The sequence below is a fragment of the Musca vetustissima genome, unplaced genomic scaffold (genome assembly GCF_032173495.1).
Source record: "Musca vetustissima isolate MV318-11 ecotype Yass unplaced genomic scaffold, APGP_CSIRO_Mvet_v1 utg64289, whole genome shotgun sequence".
Taxonomy (NCBI): domain Eukaryota; kingdom Metazoa; phylum Arthropoda; class Insecta; order Diptera; family Muscidae; genus Musca; species Musca vetustissima.
Window position 1 is genome coordinate 16120 of NW_026884172.1, and position 21752 is coordinate 37871.

General features: G+C 33.8%; 2 protein-coding genes across 2 annotated transcripts; one reads left to right on the forward strand and one right to left on the reverse strand.

Annotated features, from left to right (window-relative positions):
* Nucleotides 1–9126: 9126 nt before the first annotated feature.
* LOC133331177 (uncharacterized) lies at nt 9127–9639 on the reverse strand. Its single transcript, XM_061539574.1, has 2 exons — nt 9616–9639; nt 9127–9561 (listed from the first exon to the last, which is right to left on the reverse strand). The coding sequence occupies exons 1-2, from the start codon at nt 9637–9639 to the stop codon at nt 9127–9129; spliced, it is 459 nt and encodes a 152-aa protein (XP_061395558.1).
* A 1-nt stretch (nt 9640) lies between these two features.
* On the forward strand, nt 9641–21545 carry LOC133331178 (uncharacterized). Its single transcript, XM_061539575.1, has 3 exons — nt 9641–9671; nt 20629–21355; nt 21422–21545. The coding sequence occupies exons 1-3, from the start codon at nt 9641–9643 to the stop codon at nt 21543–21545; spliced, it is 882 nt and encodes a 293-aa protein (XP_061395559.1).
* The last annotated feature ends 207 nt before the right edge of the window (nt 21546–21752 follow it).

The window sequence follows — 21752 nt, forward strand, 5'->3', positions numbered from 1 at the left end:
TATAAGCAAAACAATAACGATTTATATATATATATATACTATGGGTCTAATATTATCATGCCAAGTAGTTCAAAATAGAATTACAAAGTTAATTTCGTAGGGTATAAAATTGATTTTTATTATCTTTGAGGAGAGAAGAAATCCGTAATACTTTCTTTAAAAAACCATGGAATCTATATATATTTTCGTAAATAGGTGTATTTTAGTGACATTTCATGCATTCCACCCCAGTGTCTTGCATATGCCTCCAACACAGTGTTCAGGGTGTTAACAATGTCGACAGCAATTAGTTCAGCTACAAACGAACAATTAAATGCGTGAAATGTGTTGGTGGTGGTGATGTATTAATTTTTTTTTTTTTTTGGTCGTAATTGTTCGAGGTGGGGAGTTGGTTTTATGTAAAATTGTGGTCATGAATGATGTTTTAAAAGTTGTGCAAAATTAAAACAAATTTGTAAAAGATCTGAAATACTAAACTCCGAAACAAAGCCAACAACATAAAGGAATCGTTAAAATCTAAACTGGTTGTCTACAAGTGACAGTAATTAAAGAATCCGTTTAATAGACAAATAAATTAAATTACTTGTTATTTTCATGTTAACCAATGGTTGCTTGTCGTCTTCTCAGATCATCCCTTATAATAATGCATATTGCCGATTTCACAAACCGATCCATGGTACTTAGGTTCTTAGTCCCACATATCCATAGTATTAAATAAACGCATTACATTTTTATGGTGTTTCATAAACTTTTAAATCGACTTGTGTACTTTAAAAAAATCGCTGCGACCATAAAACTCTTTGTGAGATTTATAAACTCGACAAAATATTAATACAAGATAACATCTAAAAATGCATTTCTCATTGAATTATTTTGCATGCGACTTTCACATTTTTATCTCTGAAATGTTCACTAACAATAAAAACAAAAAACTTTTCGGCCACACAAAAGTCGAGTTATAAATAAATATTTGCAAGCACCGCCAACATCATCGTCATCATCTCTTCTGGGAGACAAGTGACTTCCTGGTGCACATGGTTGCTAAACACAACATTACATGAATAATTATTTCAAGATTACAACAAAAATTTAAACTACGAGCAATGAGTATTTGTGTTACAACAGCTTGTAACGTCACGAAATATTGGTCCTGGACGCAAATTTTAGTATACGGATCGTCATGTTTTTATACCCTACACAACTATGTTGTCAGGGTATTATAGCTTTGTGCAGCCCCAAGAGTTTGCAACGATGCGAAATATTGGTCCTAGATTCACTTTTAAGTATACCGATCGTCATACTCGACCAGCTGAGTCGATCTAGACATGTGTGTCCGTCCGTCTGTCCATTATAATTTGTAAACACGATGCAGGTCACAGTTATGGACCAATCTTCACGAAATTAGGAAGATTGGTCCATAACTGCATGTAGGATGGGTTCGGCCTATTGTTTTTGGTAAAGATCGGTTAAAATTAGGGGATGAAGTGGACCAAATACTGAATTTTTGTCGGTTTTTCTGGTCGCTCCAGAGGCCGCAATTATTGCCCAAACATCTCGAATTTTTACATGGAGAAGGGGATTGGGTCAAAGAATAAGCATGCCTGTTTTGATCGGTCAATATTTAGAGGGTCAAAGGGACTCTGACTTTTGTGAGAAAAATGAAAAAAATGTATTGTATGGCGTATATATTTACTCCTGAAGGACATAGAGCCGAGGAGTTGATAGTATATCCAAGAGGAGTGGTTGGTCTTTAAATTGATACCAATTATATTGTCGTATGTACTCGGATGTGAGAGTTACACGCGGAAATATAGCGCTGATCGCTTTGAAATGTTTTTTGAGGTTGCAGTTATGGCCAAGGACAACGCCTATAATTGTCGGTGACGATCAGATAATAATTTTGGAATGAAGTGGACCGAAAACAGCAAAATTTTAGAGTTCCGTGGTAGTTGTGTAGGGTATGGTCGGCCCCGTCCGACTATACTGATCCGTTTCTGTTTTTTTTTCTTGATGCCGCCTTTGTAACCCGAACACCAATAACCCAATAAATACGGGAAATAAAATTAACATAAAATTCTATATCGATTAAGGCATACCCGGCTTTATATTGTACCTGCCAATATGGGGATTTTTACACGTTTTTCGATTAAATTGGATGTAATTTTGTATTTTGGGTTCTCATAACGGTATCACCGCACTAAAACTTATTAATATTGACCCAAGTTGATATTTTGAGCATTTTAGACAAGTTTTTCAGCCGAATTCGCTGTAATTTGGTATTTTGTATTCTCATTGGCTGCCAAATCTCACTACCAAAACTATCAATATTGATCTCTGTTTTATTATAGCCCCACTATTTGATGTTTTGAGAATTTCAATATCTGTTTACAACGTATTTTCGGTATGTTCAGGGTTCTATCATAACATGAGTTTTCTCCCAGGAGGCCCCATAAATTTTAGACATTTTGATTTTCATCCTCATGGTGGAGGATATAAAAAGTTCGGACCGGCCAAACTTAAAATCATGTTTACTTGTTATGTTCTGATATTGTAGTATATTTATAACCCAGGAGGTGGATAACTCGCAGATTTTTTCACCGACGTGGCAATTAGTTTCGCAGAAAATGTAAGTCTTGTGGTAGTTTCACATCATCATTATATGGATAGCAGTATAGTCGGACATACTGCTCCAATCACTGGAAAAACATTGGAAAATCAAATCCACTATATAAAACATACAGAAACGTCAATGTGAAATCGAAAAACGACAATTTTTTGAAGTGATACTAAAAATTTTGAAAAAATCTTGGAACAAATTAAAAATGCTAAAAAAAGTGCTAGGTGCTAGAACGATTTTTTTGGTGCTAAATGAGTTTAAAAAGTGCTAAATCTAGCACTAAAAGTGCTAAATTGGCAACACTGACTACGAGTAACAATATCAAATGTAAAATCTGCAAAAACCCGAAAACAAAAAATAAACACAAAAAGTGAGAAATCTGGTGACAAATCTGATGGAAATAATTCAGGCGTTAGATAATATTTGTTAAACTCATTTTTAAATCATTTCATTAACTCCAGCACGGGGGAATTTTGTTTATATTTAATGTTGTTGAATAGCCATAATTACGTACAAATTGGTTAATTCAGATATGTCAACACATCGTTAATGTACGCATGACATATATACCAACTATTTTGTCGTCAAATCTACCCAAACTAACCTGTAATGAGGCACAGAATTGTTTGTAACTAGGTTAAGGTTACCTCTTCACGGGAATGAAAATAACATCAATTACAATAAATTGTGAAATGATTTTTTTTTGTAAAGTTACGTATCATTTATTGTAATAGGAGTTACAAGGCCTTTTAATCGGTTACATGATTATAATCATAAAGTAACATATTTCAGAATGTAAAAAAGTACAAATTCAGTCAGGCTTATTAAACCCTTCACCACACTGTGGTACAGGGTATTATGTCTTTGTGCATATGTTTGTAACAGGCAAAAGGAAACACATGGTTTCTTTTCAGAATATGCATAGAATCTCCGTTTAAGCCGAGATTCTGTCCATGTTAAATTGTAAACAAAGCACAGGTCGCATTTATGATCCGAATTGGATGAAATTTGGCATAGGTCACTTATTCGGCCCAAGGACGAACTCTATTGAAATTGGGTAAAATCGGTCCAGATTTAGATATATCTTTTATATATATTTTCGTCCGATTTAATGTAAATGGTGTACCAAAGTCCCTATTTAGCTTTCGATTTGCACGAAATTTGGTATAGTGTACTGAATTAGGTCAATAATTATGTGTGTTAAGTTTCCTGAAATCGGTTAAGATTTAGATATAGCACCCATATTTCCGTCCGATTTTACACAACATTGAAAAAAATTTTGCACAACGTTTTGAAGTTAGTATAACCTAGAAATTAGATATAAATTCTGCACCAAATTCCCAAGGTGGGTCCGATTGGCACAAAATTTTGCACAACGTACGGAAGATAATATAACATAAAGTGTGACAAGTATTGTTGAAATCGGTTCAGATTTAGATATAGCATCTAGATTTAATGTCGTCCGATTTTATGTAAAAGGTGCACAAAAGACCCAAAGTTTGGCCGTTTGCTACAAAATTTTGAACAATTTATCTTTCGATTTGCAGAAAATTTGGCACAGCGTACTGAATTAGGTCTAGAATGATGTATGTTAAGTTTCTTGAAAATCGGTCCAGATTTAGATATAGCTCCCATATATATTTTGGTCCGATTTAAGGTAAATGGTACACCAAAGTCCCTATATATCTTTCGATTTGCACGAAATTTGGCATAGTGTACTGAATTAATTCCATAATGATGTGTGTTAAGTTGCCTGAAAATCGGTTAAAATTTAGATATAGCACCCATATTTATTTTCGTCCGATTTTACACAACATTGACACAAAATTTTGCACAACGTTTTGAAGTTAGTATAACCTAGAAAGTAGATATAAATTCTGCACCAAATTCCCAAGGTGGATCCGATTGGCACAAAATTTTGCACAACGTACGGAAGATAATATAACATAAAGTGTGGCAAGTATTGTTGAAATCGGTTCTAAGTAAATCGGTTTTAAGTAAAAGGTGCACAAAAGACCCAAAGTTAAGCCGTTTGCTACAATATTTTGCACAACGTACGTAAATTAATATTGCCTAACGTTTGCCAAGTTTTGTAGGAATCGGTTCCGATTTAGATATAGCTGTCATATATAGTTTCGTCTGATTTTAGTTAAATGGTACACCAAAAATCCAACATTAGGCCGATTGACACAAAATTTTGCACAACGCACTGAAGTTAATATAACCTAGCATATGGAAAGTTTTGTTAAAATCAGTTCAAATTTGGATAGAGCTACCATATATATTTTCTCCCGATTTTAAGTAAATGATGCATCAAGAACTCAAAACCTGTGACAAGTTTCGATGAAATATGTTTATATTTCGATATGGTTTTTATATATATTTTCTTCCGATTTGAAGTAAATGGTACACTAAACTCCACATGTTTATCAGATATTTATTTAAATAATCAACGGGTGTCCGATTGATATTTGTTTTAAAATGATTTACAAAATTTTATCCCAACTCTTTATCTGACCAAATGAAAAATTTAGTATAAGTTGAAGAATGACATGTTTATGGATCCAATTTCATTTTACTGGTCCTTCAAAGATGCGACGTCAGTTAGGATTCATCTGTTGAATATACCCAAGTGGTGAAGGGTATCATATAGTCGGCCCCGACCGACTTTACTACTTTCCTTACTGGTTAAAATTTAAAATAGGGCACGTTCTTCGACTTTCTGCAATAATATCTTCCAACATTTCTATAATGATGTGTGTTAGATTTTATCGATACCGGATAAAATTTGGATATAGCTCATAGATTTTTTTTCGGCCAATTTTGATCTAATTCCCAAAGATTCTCCGATTGCGTTTGAATCTTTGTTAAAATAGTTTTAGAAGTAAAGGGTTATTTATAGCTATTATCTTGTTGACAACACTGGTTTAAACAACTCATGAACGTTTCGTGTCTTGTTTCACATAATTTTATCAGACATAATCCTACAAAAGAAAACCGCTTGCAGATCTTTGAATTTTATTATCAAAATGCGTGCTCTGTTTCTGTTTCCTACCGCAACACTAAATTTTTGTGAATGGGCTCTTGGAAAGTTGGTCGAAGGTCCTCTTTATGACAGTATATCAAAATTGAACTATGGGAATCTCGAAGTGTGTCTCAAAAGTTTAGGTTTGAAAAAATTTTAATTTTTTGTTAATTCGAACTATTAAGGGGACCCCCCCATTCTCGGGGTCAAAATTTTTGTTGATATAATTCGAATCTATACTAATTAAAGAATGTCCCTACAAAATTTCAAGTGAAAATCTCAAGAACTCTTGAAGATATATCCGATTTATTGTGTCAGCATCAAGTGACGGCTGAAGGACTTCTCAAACTTTAAACACGTTTTTCTCTAAACATTTTTTTGCGAATGGCGGGCACGATAACTCAAAAACTAATAATCCAATCGGTTCCAAATTTTGCAACGTTTCTCTGGGAGTGTATAGCTCTCGTATGAACTAGGATAAAGTCAATTGGTGAACATCTTCATTATTTTTTAACTTGGTTTTTGGTAAAAAATCGGCGATTTTCCAAAAATATTTTTTCAAAGGTCCACTATTTTGTTAATTTTAGAGCGAAGTCAATAATCCTAGTTCATACGAGAGTCAGACATGTACTCTTTCAAACACCGTTGGAATTTTCGGATTCCGATGTTCCAGTGAGGTGGTATCATGCCCGCCATCAAAAATAAGGACTTTTCTTTAATTACAAAAAACAACAACAAAAAAATAACAAAAATTTTTTGGAAATTATTTTTCTTCTCTTTTAAATTTTCAATTATATATGTGCAAAGTTACAAAGCTAAACAAGCATTGGTATTGATTTACCACCCCTTTGAAAATCTTGAAAAATTAAAATTCAGAATGGGTGGAGGGAGGGGGGGGGAGGTTCCCTTAAATAATAAAGAGTGTCACTTTTGTTAAGTTTTGAGCAAAGCTATTAAGCTTTTATATATTGTACTACTTAAACAATCGATTTGATCTTATAGATTCACATATAAATCGAAATCGAATATAAATCAGACGGCAGAAATACTGGATCTCTTCATTAAAGCCTTTTGAAATCGAAACGTTCCTTTAGGCGAATTTCCAACATTGGAGTTTTTTTTTTCAAATTTTCATATGTTTTATGAAATATTTATTGTTTTCTAGAAGTTTTTGAATTGCTGGTACATTTGGTCCTTACTTTTGTATATTTAGGTGAACGTAGAATACGGCATTTCAAGTAAATGTTTTACCATTTCATCCTTCAGTGATGCAGAAACAGTTGGAGGACGGTTCGACATAGTTGATATGATATAATTAAGATTAAAAGTAAAAAAAAATATTTTGTTTTCCCTTACAGCTTTCTTTACATCCTCTACTTTCTATTTTCTAATTACACTCTACACAACTATTTTGTCAGGGTATTATAGTTTTGTGTGGCCCCAAGAGTTTGTAACCCCGCAAAATCCTAGATCTACCTTTTAGTATATCGATCATATCACATCATATCTCGACTAGCTGATTCGATCTAGACATGTGTGTCCTATAATAAGGTAAACTCTTTTTTAGAGGATAACCATCTATTTTAACTGGCTGACATCTATAAATGTTATGCCCTCTATTTGTCATCTATTTCTATAATCTGTCATCATTGACATCTATATTTTTTAAACCTTGGTCAATATTAATTTTTGTAAATTAATAAATGAATTTTTTGAAATTTCAATGAAATGTTTAGAAAACAGGTCCGAATCTTAGCAGGAAAAACCACATACTGCCCACATTTTAGGTATTTTCAGGATTTTTGGACATATTTTCCAACCGAATTATCTGTTTTATATTTAAGTTCTAAATGGGTAAAAAAACCTGAAAAATTATTAAATATTACATTTTGGCAATTTCAGTGTTTCTGGACGCGTTTTGCAACCGAATTGGCTGCAATTTGATATTTTGGGTTCTATGTTTCTTGTTGCCCAAAAATTAGTCTTTAAAAATGGCTTAATTTACTATTCCTTGTGGCCTATAGCTTGTAAAATATTCTTGGAAAACATAGTCGACATAGGTCTTCTTCTGTCATATGTTCCAAGATTATTCGCTCCTCACCAACAATTTGATAATAAGTTGTGCAATATTTGGTTCTACTCGGATATTCCATTGGCCTGATATTGGATTTAATTATATTGAAAATGTTGGCCATTTGTGTGGGTGGTACCAGAAAAATCGACTTGATCTAGGCTTGGTAAACATAATAATTGGTTGTCTAATATTTGGTTTAAATCGGGTATTCTTTTCACATGATATTATAAAATTAATTTAAGCACAATTTTAATCATTTTTATGGGGGAAGTACCAGAGGGAGTGGAACGATAATCCCCATCTTCGAACTTGAGCTAAATTTGGAAAAAATATTATGAAAAAGATGTCAAATATCTCGGAGTAATACTATACCAAAAACTCCTGTTTAATATGCACATTCAAACAACCTGCGAGAAAACTATGAAATCGCTTTCCTGAACACGCGCTCAATTTTTAAGCTTGCAAAATAAAAATTTGATTTTCAAATGCGTTATCAGGCCTTGTCTTACATATGCATCGCCCTTTTGGTATGGAGCAGCCAATTGTCATCTAAAACAAATGCAGATTGTTCAAAATAATTGCCTGAAAATGATTTTTAGAAAACATGGCGTTACTCCACATCCCTATTACATGAAGAAACATGATACGAGCTGATCAAAAGATTCGTGGGTTACTGAAAGAATAACTCCTCTTATTCATTAATAAGAGAATATAAAGAATAACACTTATGCATATAGTTAAAAGCTAATTATCAATTGGGAAATATTGAGTTATAGTGAGTTATATATATATATATATATATATTAAAACCCACTAATAATCAACCTATTAAGGTTTTTCAATCCCTTTGTCTTCAAATTTGTATCATTATTTTTAAATGACATCACTTTATACCACATAGAATAAGATTTGCTGTAATATCTTTTTAAAAGGTAAATCTCATCAAAATAAATATATTCTATTAGAAAAAAGTCCGCAATTTTGTCCATTTTCGTACGAAGTAAATATTCCTAGTTCACACCACATGCCTGAGCATGTACTTGTGCTGATCGCGTTGAAATTTTTCGATTTGTTTATACATATACACACAAATATATGTATATAAGCATCTAATAACGATGATATTTATTATGAACGACTAATTTGTTCAACCGAATTGGTAGTAAATGACATTTTGTGTCCTCAATGTCTCAATACATCCTCGAAATACACGACAGTTAATTTTTCATTGAGATTACTTATAACAATGATGAAAATCCTGTATATAAATTGTACAATTATTCATACAATTACGTCAGATCCAAAATACTTTTATTTTAACTTGCATTATTTAAAGCCATTTCTTACTTTAGTTCTTCCGAGTTTTATTGCCAATTTTACATTCAGAAGAGCAAAACAAAACTCAAACTTCTATGGATCACGATCACATTCAATTGCTCCATTTAAATCACATTCAGTAACGCACATTTCTCTACCGGACGAATTGCAAATTAAATTTTTCGGGCATACTCCACCTCCGTTTTCGACAATTTTCGTTCCATTGCACATGGCGTATGTCCTGCGACTAGTACAGGTAAATAACTTTGAGCCATCGCATTCCCCACAGCTCTTCTCACGAATGCAATCAGGCTCGGCCCCAGTACCAGGTACAACACACTTCAAACCATTACGTACGCAGATGCGTCCTTCGGGGCAAGTTAGAACACTACTGGTATCCGGAAGAGAGCCATAACACATGTGGAACGATGTTTCATTGATACAGGCAATACCGTTGCTGCCACATGTATCACATTTGGCATCAATCTGTTGGGCAATCAGGACAAAGGCCAACACTACCATCAAAGGCTAAGGGGGACATGTATGAATATAATTCATAAAAAAACTATTTAATTTACTTACCAAAATTTTATATAATTGTGTCATAATGTTAACACCCAAGAAGTCCACACGTCAATGTGATTTAGTATCTCCGATTTCTTGTGACGAATGATTCTAACGCATAAAATTTGTCAGTTTTTATAGAAGAAGTTATTTAAGTTTCTTTTCGGCATTTTTATTGAATTTTCTTATCTACCAAGGAGAAAATATTTGTTTTTTTCGTTTTATGTGATTTTTATTTAGTTTGTATGCTTTGTTGTTTGTTAATCTTTTGTTTAATGATAGATTAACACTTAATTGTATCCTTCACAGGTATAATTGTACGCAACATGTTCTTGGAAATGCTAATAAATTTATTTATAATAGACATATGATATTTTCGTTTCAAATAAGTCACACATTTACAAAAACATGAAAAATTATTAAAAATAAACAAGTTTTATTTTTTACAATTGTATTAAATTACCAGAAATGTCGAACAAATTTGCCATTCATTAAATATTTGAGTTATGTCGATTTAATGTTGGGAAAGAAATACGAATCAGATTTTAAGGACTTTTTTCTTATTCCCAAAATAACAAACTACAGTGGATATCGGATATAAGAAACTCAAAAAGAAAAAACGGTAGATTTCTTTCTTATATGCGTTTTTTCTTATATAAGAAAGTATAAACTCGTAGTTTTTGATAATCTTTCTTATATGCGATTTTTTCTTATAGGAGATTTTTTCTTATATGAAAAACTTGTCTCACATGTTCATACTATCGATATTATAAAATATCTGAAAAATTACGTGCGGTATGGTATAATTATTAAAGGTAATCTCATTTGCTAAATCGATGATGGCAACCCCAAAAACTCTATACTTGATTTTGTAATTTTCAAATAAAATTTGTATTTGAAATCGTAACCATTTACGTACGACGAGTGGCATATTTGAATATTCATATAAAGTCTTATTCTAAATAACCCGTTTCTTTATATTTGGTAATTTGTCTCTGTCCTTTTTGAAGTTTTCATTGAGAGGCAGGAAAGTTAATGTTATTCATTAACTTCGCATTTTGGTTATGCATCCCAGTATGGTGTTTTTATATAAAAAAAATAATTATAACTGGGGAAAAATGTCATTGTCCACCAAGGGGTAAGGCAGGGATTCGGATTTCGCCACTAATCCTCATCAGCTCCCTTAGTTTTTGTTGGGGATATTGTTCCCAGGAGGTAAAAAAGGTAATAATTTTAAGTATGAACCCATATCACTGACTTAACATGTCAATGCAATAAGACCATATTTAATAATTTTATAGGAGAGACATATAATAAATTCGACTTAGCGAACAAAAATTCGGGTCATCACAACTAAATAACAGCAATAAATGAGGTAATAGTATTTTTTATTAAATCGTGTATTTTTATTTACTGAAAATGTCTATAAGAAAATTTCAATGTTTAGAAATGGTGGACTTCTTGCCTTTTCACGTCAAGCCACCGATTGAAGATTCTGGATATGTAAATCGTGTCGTTCCGATTTAATGTCCACCATTTATTTAATATTAGCATAATCCACAACTACGATTTAGTCATGATCGGTTGTCCCTACTGGGTCTTAACAAATACCAACACCCCATATAATTAATTTTCCGCTTTTTCGATCTTTTATACATTTTCACTTATACATTTTTTACCTAACTAAGTAGGAAATCAAAATTATAATTTTTGAGAATGAAAGTGCAATAAGAAAAAAATTGAACATATGAGTGCACGAGACTACCTTCCTTATTATACTGTTACGAATTTAGATTTAAGTTAATTTAGATGAATTCCGTTAATTTAAGAATTTGAATTGTAACGTAAATTTCTTTCATTTAAATTTCAGCTTTTCTTTCATTTAAATTCCAGCTTTACCAAAAACCGCTGAATAGGTAAAGCAGAGATTCTACTGGGTCGGCTGTTAAAAATCCATTGCCGACTGGATCGCCAATTGTGAAAGGTGCATAAGAGCTAAAGGTCCAAGACGGAAGAGTCGAGGCTACATGCAGCAGTATAATTCAGGAGCCCCTTTTGAAAGAATCGCAATGGATGTAGCTGGACCGTTCCCAACAAGCGACTCTGGGAACCGGTATGTCTATGCTATCCCAAATCAAGAAGCCAGGACAATTGTGGATGTGTTCAGCAAAAATTGGATTTGTCGCTATGGTGTTCCATCGGAGGTTCATTCCGATTTTGAATCAGCGATCTTCAAGGAAATGTGTGACTCCTACGGAATGAAGAAAACCAGAACGACGCCCCTACATCCACAATCAGATGGCAATTTTGAATCAGCGATCTTGAAGGAAATGTGTGACTCCTACGGAATCAAGAAAACCAGAACGACGCCCCTACATCCACAATCAGATGGCATGGTGGAAAGATTCAATCGCACCCTGGAAGAACATCTACGGAAAGTGGTGGACAGTGGCCAACGAGACTGGGATGAGCATATTCCAAAGTTTTTACTGGCTTATAGATCGGCCATTCATGATTCCACATCCCGGACCCCAGCCAAAGTTCTGTTCGGAAATGAATTAAAGCTACCTGGCGATTTGATATTCGGTGCTACCCCAAACGACGATGTGAACCAAGAAGAAGACAGTGAAAACTCTTTTAGTAAAGTCCACGATGCAGTTCGCCATCGAATAAAAATGGTTAGCAACCGCATGAAGGCAAGGTACGATCGAGCGGCAAATACCGATGGGTTTCAAGAAGGGCAACTGGTACTATTGTTTAACCCACAACGAAAGAAAGGACTATGCCCCAAATTGCAAACGCACTGGGAAGGACCCTACAAGATTGTCACGAAAATAAATGATGTGGTTTATCGCATCCAGAGGAGCGACAGTCCCAGGTCGAAGATGAAAGTTGTACATTTGGAGCGGCTGACCCCCTACGGAACGGGAACTGTGCCTATTCGGGATGAACAGGCTTAAGCGGGGGGCAATGTTACGAATTTAGATTTAAGATAATTTAGATGAATTCCGTTAATTTAAGAATTTGAATTGTAACGTAAATTTCTACTACGCAGTTTATTCGAATAACTTCACAACAACAACTACTGTATAGATTTTTCTACATCCTTCCATTTCCTCTTTCATTTTGTTATTGACGTACAATTCTTGCTAAACGTCATCATTGATGATCGCTTAATTCCTCTTTCTTTGTTACTTCCTAGCCTGTGTTGTTGTTATTGTTCACTCAATGTAAGTTTGTATGTGTGTGTTGCATTGGTAGATTGTTCGTAATCCAGATGTTACCAGATCGTCTAGAAACTTCTGTAGCGACAGGCAAGGCCCATATAAATAGAGGAAATGGCAAGGCAGTTAGTCAGTTGTGAATCAGATCGCGAATTGAAACCGTTAAGTAACGTAAAGCTATAAGGTGAAGTGCAAAGTAAAGTGTGTCAATAAACTCATTGTAATAATCGTAATCAGAAAGAACCCGCGTTTTATTTAGTACGAACTGTACTGGGAAATAAAACAACGTCTACACGGGATTAAGTAAAATCCAAGAACGTAACAATACCATGGGTCTGGCATGACAATATCGACTTTCTTATGATGGTTTCTAGCAACTGAAGGGACAATTTCAAAAAGTTTAGAATGGAACCAGAGAATAACAGCCGATCCATTTTTGGGAAGACTCCGAATATGAACTCGGCACCTAAAGATATTAAATACCTTATGGGTTCAACATCTACAACACCTGGTTTCATCGTTAATAAATGACTTTCAGTGTGATGGCTTGAGATTTTCTCATTCAAAATTTCACTAAGGACAGAGGATAGGAAAAAGATAAGAGAAAACGTATTATATAGAGTAAGACATTATATAAATATCACAGAAATTATTACATAGTATTGCAATTTAATTCATTATATTCAAATATGCCACTTGTCGTACGTAAATGGTTAGGGTTTGAAAATGACAAAATCAAGTGAAGATAAAAATGGTTACCATCATCTATTTATCAAATCAGACCTTCAATAATTATGCCCAAAGCACAGATATTAGGTAGTCGCATCGGCGAATTACCACAACAAAGCAAAGTTTTTTGGTAACATTATATGTCAAAATTTGTAAACAAGGCCAAGGCCTATATAAGGTCGAACAGTAAGCGAATTCATAGAGATAAATTAATTTTAACGTAAATTTTTTTCCGAGGCGAAAACTAATTGTTTCGCCTTTAAATAAAAAAACACAGCCAAAACACAACACAATTCATAATTTGTAGTACAATTTACTTAAAAACCTTGATTAAACTCTTAAAATAGTCCGAATGTGCTTCACAAAGACAATTTAAAAAAAATAATTGAATGTTGACAAAATATTAATATTTTCGTTTTGACGTCTAACATAATTTTGTATGTATGTATAGGTTTCAAAATAAGATTTGACTTATCTGTGCTTACTGGCCGACCTTATATAGGCCTTGAACAAGGCAAATAAAATTCAATTTGCCTTGACATTTCAAAATTTAGGCAAATTTGATTCAACCAATCAGAACAAAATGTTTTTATGCCCTACACCTCTATGTACAGTGAGTGTAATAAGTATTTTGCCTCAATAAAAATTTGAAAAAATTCCAATATATACGCCTTAAGCCAGCAAACTAAAGATGTAAAATAAATTATGTATGATGGAGTACGTTTATGGACATATTTAGATCGTATTTCTGCAAGAATCACAGCGAAAGACCTATTGGTCTCGAAGATATCGGCCGAAATATATAACAATCCAAAAATGTTTATCACAAAAAAGTATTTTGCTTTTTATTATTATTTTAGAAATAATTGTTACATAGAACACGCTTGGTCTTTTTATAGTTACCAACAAGCAGAATCGTTCCAGTCATGTGTGTCCGTCCATTATAATTTGTAATCTAATTATCACGACCCGAGTCAAATCTCGGCTGAAATCAATTATCTTCTGAAAGCAAATTTTCTGTGTCTCCATCTTTCAAGAATTTCCATTGTTGACTTCTAGAGATTTTGGATGTAGATTCGGTTCTTGCCTATGACGACTTCTATTGGTTTTAGTAGAGATTGGTTTACAGTAAAATTGGAAAAAAATCACAAAATTTAAATTTTATTTTAAAAAATTAATTTTATTTGTGTATGACAACAATTTATTTGACGTTCAATGTTACAATCAACGGGGTCGATGCGACTACCTAATAAATCTACCTTGATTATGATATGAAAAAAAAAATAATTTTTTATACCCTTCACCACACTGTGGTACAGTGTATTATGTCTTTGTGCATATGTTTGTAACAGGCATAGATGGTTCCATAGCATAGAATCACTTTCTGAGTCGATTTATGTTAAATATTGTGAATTATGCAATTGGCAACACATATATTTAATACTAATTAGAGATGCCTAGGTTGTCCAATTACAATAAGATATAAATAAGAATAAAAAAAGTTGTAACCATAGATCATAGTCTCAGTTGTTGTGTATAAGTCTCAGTTATAAGTAAAAGCTCTCAGTTGTAAAGTGTCGTGCTCTCAGTTGTTAACGTGTGTCGTTATTAGTTTGAATTGCTATGAATGAAGTGTGTTTTATTATTGCTGTGGACATCGCCCGGACATTTAAAAAAGGAATTTTAAACAATTTATGCATGTCCATCCGTCTGTAGATGTTAAATTGTAAACAAATTACAGGTCGCAGGTCGGATGAAATTTGGCACAGCTCATTTTGTTTGGCCCTATTGAAATTGGGAAGAATCGGTTCAGATTTAGATATAGCTTCCACATATATTTTCGTCCGGTTTAAGGTAAATGGGTCACAAAAGTCCCTATATATCTTTCCATTTGCACGAAATTTGGCATAGGGTACTGAATTAGGCCCAAAATTATGTGTGCTAAGTACCCTGAAAATCGGTTCAGATTTAGATACAGCTCCCATATATAGTTTCGTCCGATTTTTAGTAAATGGTACACCAAAGCCCCAAAATGTGGCCGAATAACACGCAATTTTGCACAACGTACTGAAATTACTATAACATAACGTGTGTCAAGTTTTGTTGAAATCGGTTTAGATTTTGTTATAGCTCTTATATATAGTTTCATCCGATTTTCTGTAAATGGTGCACCAAAACTCCAAAATATGGCCGATTGACACAAAATGTTGCACAACTTACTGATGTTATTATAACACAAGGTGTGCCAAGTTTTGCTGAAGTCGGTTCAGATTTAGATATAGCTTCCATATATAGTTTCGTCCGATTTTCAGTAAATGGTGCACCAAAGCTTCAAAATATGGCAGATTGACAAAGCACTGATGTTAGTATAAACTAACGTGTGTAAAGTTTCGTTGAAATCGGTTCTTTTATATATATATATATATATTTGTCCGATTTTAAACCAATAATGAACAAAGACCCAAAATATGGCCGATAGGCACAAAATTTTATAATTATATAAAGATGAATCTGTTGAATATACTCAAAGTGGTGAAGGGTATCATATAGTCGGTTACGTCCGACTTTACTACTTTCCTTGACACTGTTACATTGGAGCTGTACTAGAACGCAAAGCAATATTGACAATTTTTAATAAAGATTCGACACACTATGAAAACCTGAAAAATCTAATTAGAGTCAATTCGGTTGAATAACGGCACAAAAACCTCCAAATAACCGAATAATAGGGGGTGATACCCCTGTTATAGGAGGTGATACCCCTGTTATAGGGGGTGATACCGCTATTATTCTACACGGAAACGAGGGAAAATAATGCATTTTTTTGCTAGAGAGCTTTTCCACTCAATGATCTTCCCAAATCTTCCCAAAATACAAACATTTTTTATGTAGCATTATATTGGGGTTACCCTAAAAATGGATCAATATTTTTTATTTAGCATTATATTATATTGAAAATTTTATAAGCATTAAGAATCCAAAATACCTAAAAAGTGGTCTGATATATGATGATATCCTATATCTCCTTATCAATACAATATCAGTTCAAAATTTCAAAGTTCGTATCTTATACGTAGAGTAACTTCTGGTAATGTGGACCATGCGTCAAATGTGGACCACCCCCCATTTCTAAGAAAATGCTTGAAATATGCCAATGCCGCCTTGATAAATGTTTTCCTAATTAGTGAAAACAAACATCAAACTTGGTTCTTAATAAATAATTGCAATGTTTAAAATTTAGTAGGTGAAAATGTAGCTCCGATTTTAAAAGTGTGACTTGAAAATTTTTTAGCACAATAGTCGAACGATTTTGTAACATAGTCGAACATTTTGTTTTTCTCAAATATAAAGAGGTTATGTGGTTTTCTTGTTTTCTTTAACAAAAATACACGTTTATCTGTAATTACTTTCGGTTATTTTTAAATTTTTATTCATTTTTGAAGTCGATAATTATTTTTAAATAAAAATATTCAATGTCGGGTAATGTGGACCACTATAAAAAAGTGGGACATTTTCATGAGGACGAGTTCGAAACAAGGGCGCATTTAATATGCGAGGAGGTATTCTATCCTCTGAAAACTCGATATCCGAAATTATAGGTGCCTCGGTTGGATAATGAAGCAAGGACCTTCAAAATACCGCAAATGAGGTGGTACCCTTAATTGGGGGCTATTCCAAAACATGGACCCATATATTTTTGCATTCATTGTTACCCATGAGTGCAATAAATTGAAATTTATCACAATTTATCCACAAACTACCTTTAACTTACTGATCCTCATTACCCACACATACTGGTCCACATTACCCGCCAAGTTTTTTTTATTTGCAGTTTAGAGCTTTTTGAAATATAATGCAATAACATTTTTATGGACAAATATATATAATTTTTGACCTGGAATATAATTAGCCAACAAATCTACCATGCTGTGAAAACAATTTGTTTTTATTTTTTACCGTTGTTACGCCCACAATATCAAAACCAGTAAGGAAAGTAGTAAAGTCGGACGGGGCCGACTATATGATACCCTTCACCATTATGGGTATATTACACAGGACTATTAGCATGAAATTGGATGAAATAAAATATGTGATATTTATCTAAATGTGAATCTACCTAGATCTCTCCATAAAGTATGTAAATCGACTTCAAACAAATATAAATAGGTCATCCGTAGGGCTATGTCTGTACTTCTAGAAAACGCAACTATATAATTTTATGCTCAATTTTGTACGATGTGCAAACTTTGATGTCAATCTGTCTAACATGAGGAGTTTGCCAAATTTACTTGAAATCCGGCGAAAATATATATGGTGCGTCAATTACTTAAAATCAATCTATAATAAAAGAGGCTATATCTATCTAAATCTGGACCGATTTTCACGAAACTTGGCAGACATCATTCTAGACCTAAATGATCAGGCTGTACCAAATTTCGTGCCAATCGAAAGATATATAGGGACTTTGGTGCACCATTTACATGAAATCGGACGAAACTATATATGGGAGCTATATCTAAATCTGGACCGATTTTCTCGAAACGTGGCAGACATCACTCTAGGCTTAATTCAGTACGGTATGCCAAATTTCGTCCAAATCAAAAGATATATAGGGACTTTGGTGCACCATTTACATGAAATCGAACGAAACTATATATGGGAGCCATATCTAAATCTGGACCGATTTTCTCGAAAGTTGGCAGACATCATTCTAAACTCAATTCAGCACGTTATGCCAAATTTCGTGCAAATCGAAAGATATATAGGGACTTTGGGGCACCATTTACATGAAATCGGACGAAACTATATATGGGAGCTATATCTAAATCTGGACCGATTTTCTCGAAACTTTGCAGCCATCACTCTAGGCTTAATTCAGTACGGTATGCCAAATTTCGTGCAAATCAAAAGATATATAGGGTCTTTGGGGCACCATTTACATGAAATCGGGCGAAACTATATATGGGAGCTATATCTAAATCTGGACCGATTTGCTCGAAACTTGGCAGACGTCACTCTAGGCTTATGCCAAATTTCGTGCAAATCAAATGATATATAGGGACTTTGGGGCACCATTTACATGAAATCGGACGAAACTATATATGGGAGCCATATCTAAATCTGGACCGATTTTTACGAAACTTGGCAGACATCATTCTAGACTTAAATGATTAGGCTGCACCAAATTTCGTGCAAACCGAAAGATATATAGGGACCGTTTACATTAAATCGGTTAAATATATATATATGGGAGCTATATCTAAATCTGAACCGATTTTTCCCAATTTCAATAAGGTTCGTCCTTTGGCCGAATAAGTGACCTATGCCAAATTTCATCCAATTCGGATCATAAATGCGACCTGTACTTTGCTCACAAAAATACATGGACGGACAGACGGACGGACGGACATGCATAAATCGACTTAGAAAGTGATTCTATGTATATTCTCAAAAGGAACCATGGGTCTATCTCGATTATTTTTGCCTGTTACAAACATATGCACAAAGACATAATACCCTGTACCACATTGTGGTGAAGGGTACCCGAAGTTACTCTATCTATATCGACACCGTATTTTGATGATTTTAGGCGCCTTACTTTACACCCCATTTCAGTATTCCAGATACCGATTAAACAAAAAATTCTTCCCAGCAAATTTTAATATAGGTCCTGGTTTTTTAACAACCCCCGTATAATAATCGGTACGATAAAATTTCTAGCCCAGTTTCCCACCCTGAGAGTTAATTTGTATTGAATTTTCTCGTATGTAACCTACTAGGCTCCATACACAAAACCCATCATAGTTCTGTAGAGTATAAAAAGTAGAATTTGTCCGACTACTGCATTACAAAATTTATCCTTAAGTAACTTCCTCGTTTGTTTAAATTTGTTAACGTGTCAATATGTGTTGTAAAAGTTTGAATTATTGTACTTAATTACAATCATTACCGGCATTTTAATTTCCGCATTATGGTATTTTTTTTACAAATTATTTATTTTTTATTATTTCCAAGAAACCAAAATACAGTCACCAATAAAATGTGGGGCGACAATAAGATATATATATATATACATATATATTTTTTTGGCAATAGAGACTTGTTTATTTGCATATTTAAGACAATTTTATAATCCAATTGGCATTGAAAGATATAAAAGATAAATTTATATGCTTTTAAGATACAGATGTTCATTTTGCCAAAAAAATCTTCCAAAGATAACAGTTTTTGATAATTATGTGCTGACTCAAAATCAGAATCTGTAGTAGTATAAATTCTCAAAATGTGCCAAGAAACACTTCAGTAATAGATATAGCATTGTAAGAGACAAATTAAAACGAAATTTGGAAGAAAATAGTTAACACATCAGTATGCATAAGATTGCTGTAAGTGTTTTCGCATCTCTGAGATATGGCGGTTTCATATTAAAAGTGAACTAATTTATTTCTTTCAAAACAGATTATTTGCATTTTAAGTTTTGTTTTTCTGCAAAACGTGAATGCCCTTTGTGGCGTTTGCAATCCAAACAATGGTGCGGCATGTATTAGTAAAACGAAATTCCACTTGTGTATTGATGGTAAGTACAATTCAGAAATCGATAGGGGAAATTGTTGATGTGAAATCGATATTAAGGCCTAGTAATACTTCATGTTCCCAATATTTGTAATTGAAATAGATTTTCGAATTTGAGTCCCAACCGATCTTAACATAGATGCAGCACATGTTTTCTATTGACTGATCGTAGATTTCACGGATATTTCTGGATAAACAATAGATCCAGAATCTATAAAACTTTAAGACTTTTGGGTCAAAATTTGTAATTTTCGATGTTTTGTATTTTCTTACCCACATGTTTATAGTTTTGGTGAATAAAAAATTTTTTAATATATGTTTTAAATAGCTCACTAATAATCCGAATCCGGTCCGGATACTCTTTTCTGTAAATATGTTTGTCTTCATTTAAATTGTCTTCTTTAAATTACGTTTCATGGTTTCTATATGAGGACACCATAACTATATATGACGTTCATTCTCTTCTTTATAGTTCGCTAACTGACTATAATATTTTCTGTTCTAGGCCAACCCGACACTTCTGTCACCTACACATGTCCCAATGCAGGTGATATTTGCACCAAATTTGGACAAATTTGTTTAAATCCTGAAACCACACAAAATATTGTTCCTGCCTGTGGTGATACATCAAATTGTGGCAAATGTGAAGATGCCACGGACGGTTCGTTCACGTGCACCAGTCGTACCACATACACAATGTGTATGAAAAATAAACTTTCCGAATTACGTTTCGAATGTCCCGAATTTAATATGTGTGATGCTGGATTGGCCGCGGAAGGACAAAATCCATGTGTACCCGAATGCAAAGAGAGATCCATTAGTTTTTGTGATCTAACCAAGGCAATTGATGCACCCGAGACAACAACCACAGAGGGTATACCAGAGGAAACCACCACACCAATGGAACCCACAGTACCTGAAATTACAACTGAGCCAAGTATGCCAGAAACCACACCAGCTGAACCCATCACCACCACTTCTACGGAATACCCAACAGAAATTCCAACTACCACCACAGAATCCACAACAACAACCACGACCACCACCACAGAAGTTCCTACCACTGAAGTGCCAATAACAACAACCACAATTTATGCACCAACACCCACCACAACACCCGAATTGACAACCACCGAGTTGCCAACGACAACCGAAAATCCAGCCGACGTTTTGTGCTCTCAACAAACAGCCGTTGGTCGTTATCCATATCCAAATGACAACACTTGTAGAAGGTAAGTTGGAAAGTGGATGGTAATCATGCGCTCACGTAATAATGCCACAATCCTGTTATATTTCAGATACGTAAACTGTTATATTAGAGGCGGTGTTATGCAGTCCACAACAATGTCATGTCCCGGTACATTGTATTTCAATGCAGCCACAACATTGTGTGCCGAGGAAAAACCTGAAGGATGTATTTAAGTCAGTGTGTTTATTTCATAGAAGAGAAAACAAAATTGATTGTCTTATTTTATTGTACAGACTTATTTTATTAGAAATATATAAATTGACATTAAACGTTGTCTTGCCCAAGCAATATTGTTGATGCATAGTTTCCGACATTTTAGATTTGTTTGTATACCCTCCACTATAAGGCGGCGTGTCCATGTCGTTTGTAATCCCTTGTAT

Excerpts from the sequence above, each read along its gene's own strand:
- LOC133331177 (XM_061539574.1), bottom strand. The coding sequence starts at position 9,639 with ATGACACAATTATATAAAATTTTG. Across the intron at positions 9,562-9,615 it reads CACAATTATATAAAATTTTG|CCTTTGATGGTAGTGTTGGC; the intron begins GTAAGTAAATTA and ends TGTCCCCCTTAG.
- LOC133331178 (XM_061539575.1), top strand. The coding sequence starts at position 9,641 with ATGTTAACACCCAAGAAGTCCACACGTCAAT. Across the intron at positions 9,672-20,628 it reads CAAGAAGTCCACACGTCAAT|GCCAACCCGACACTTCTGTC; the intron begins GTGATTTAGTAT and ends TTTCTGTTCTAG. Across the intron at positions 21,356-21,421 it reads AATGACAACACTTGTAGAAG|ATACGTAAACTGTTATATTA; the intron begins GTAAGTTGGAAA and ends GTTATATTTCAG.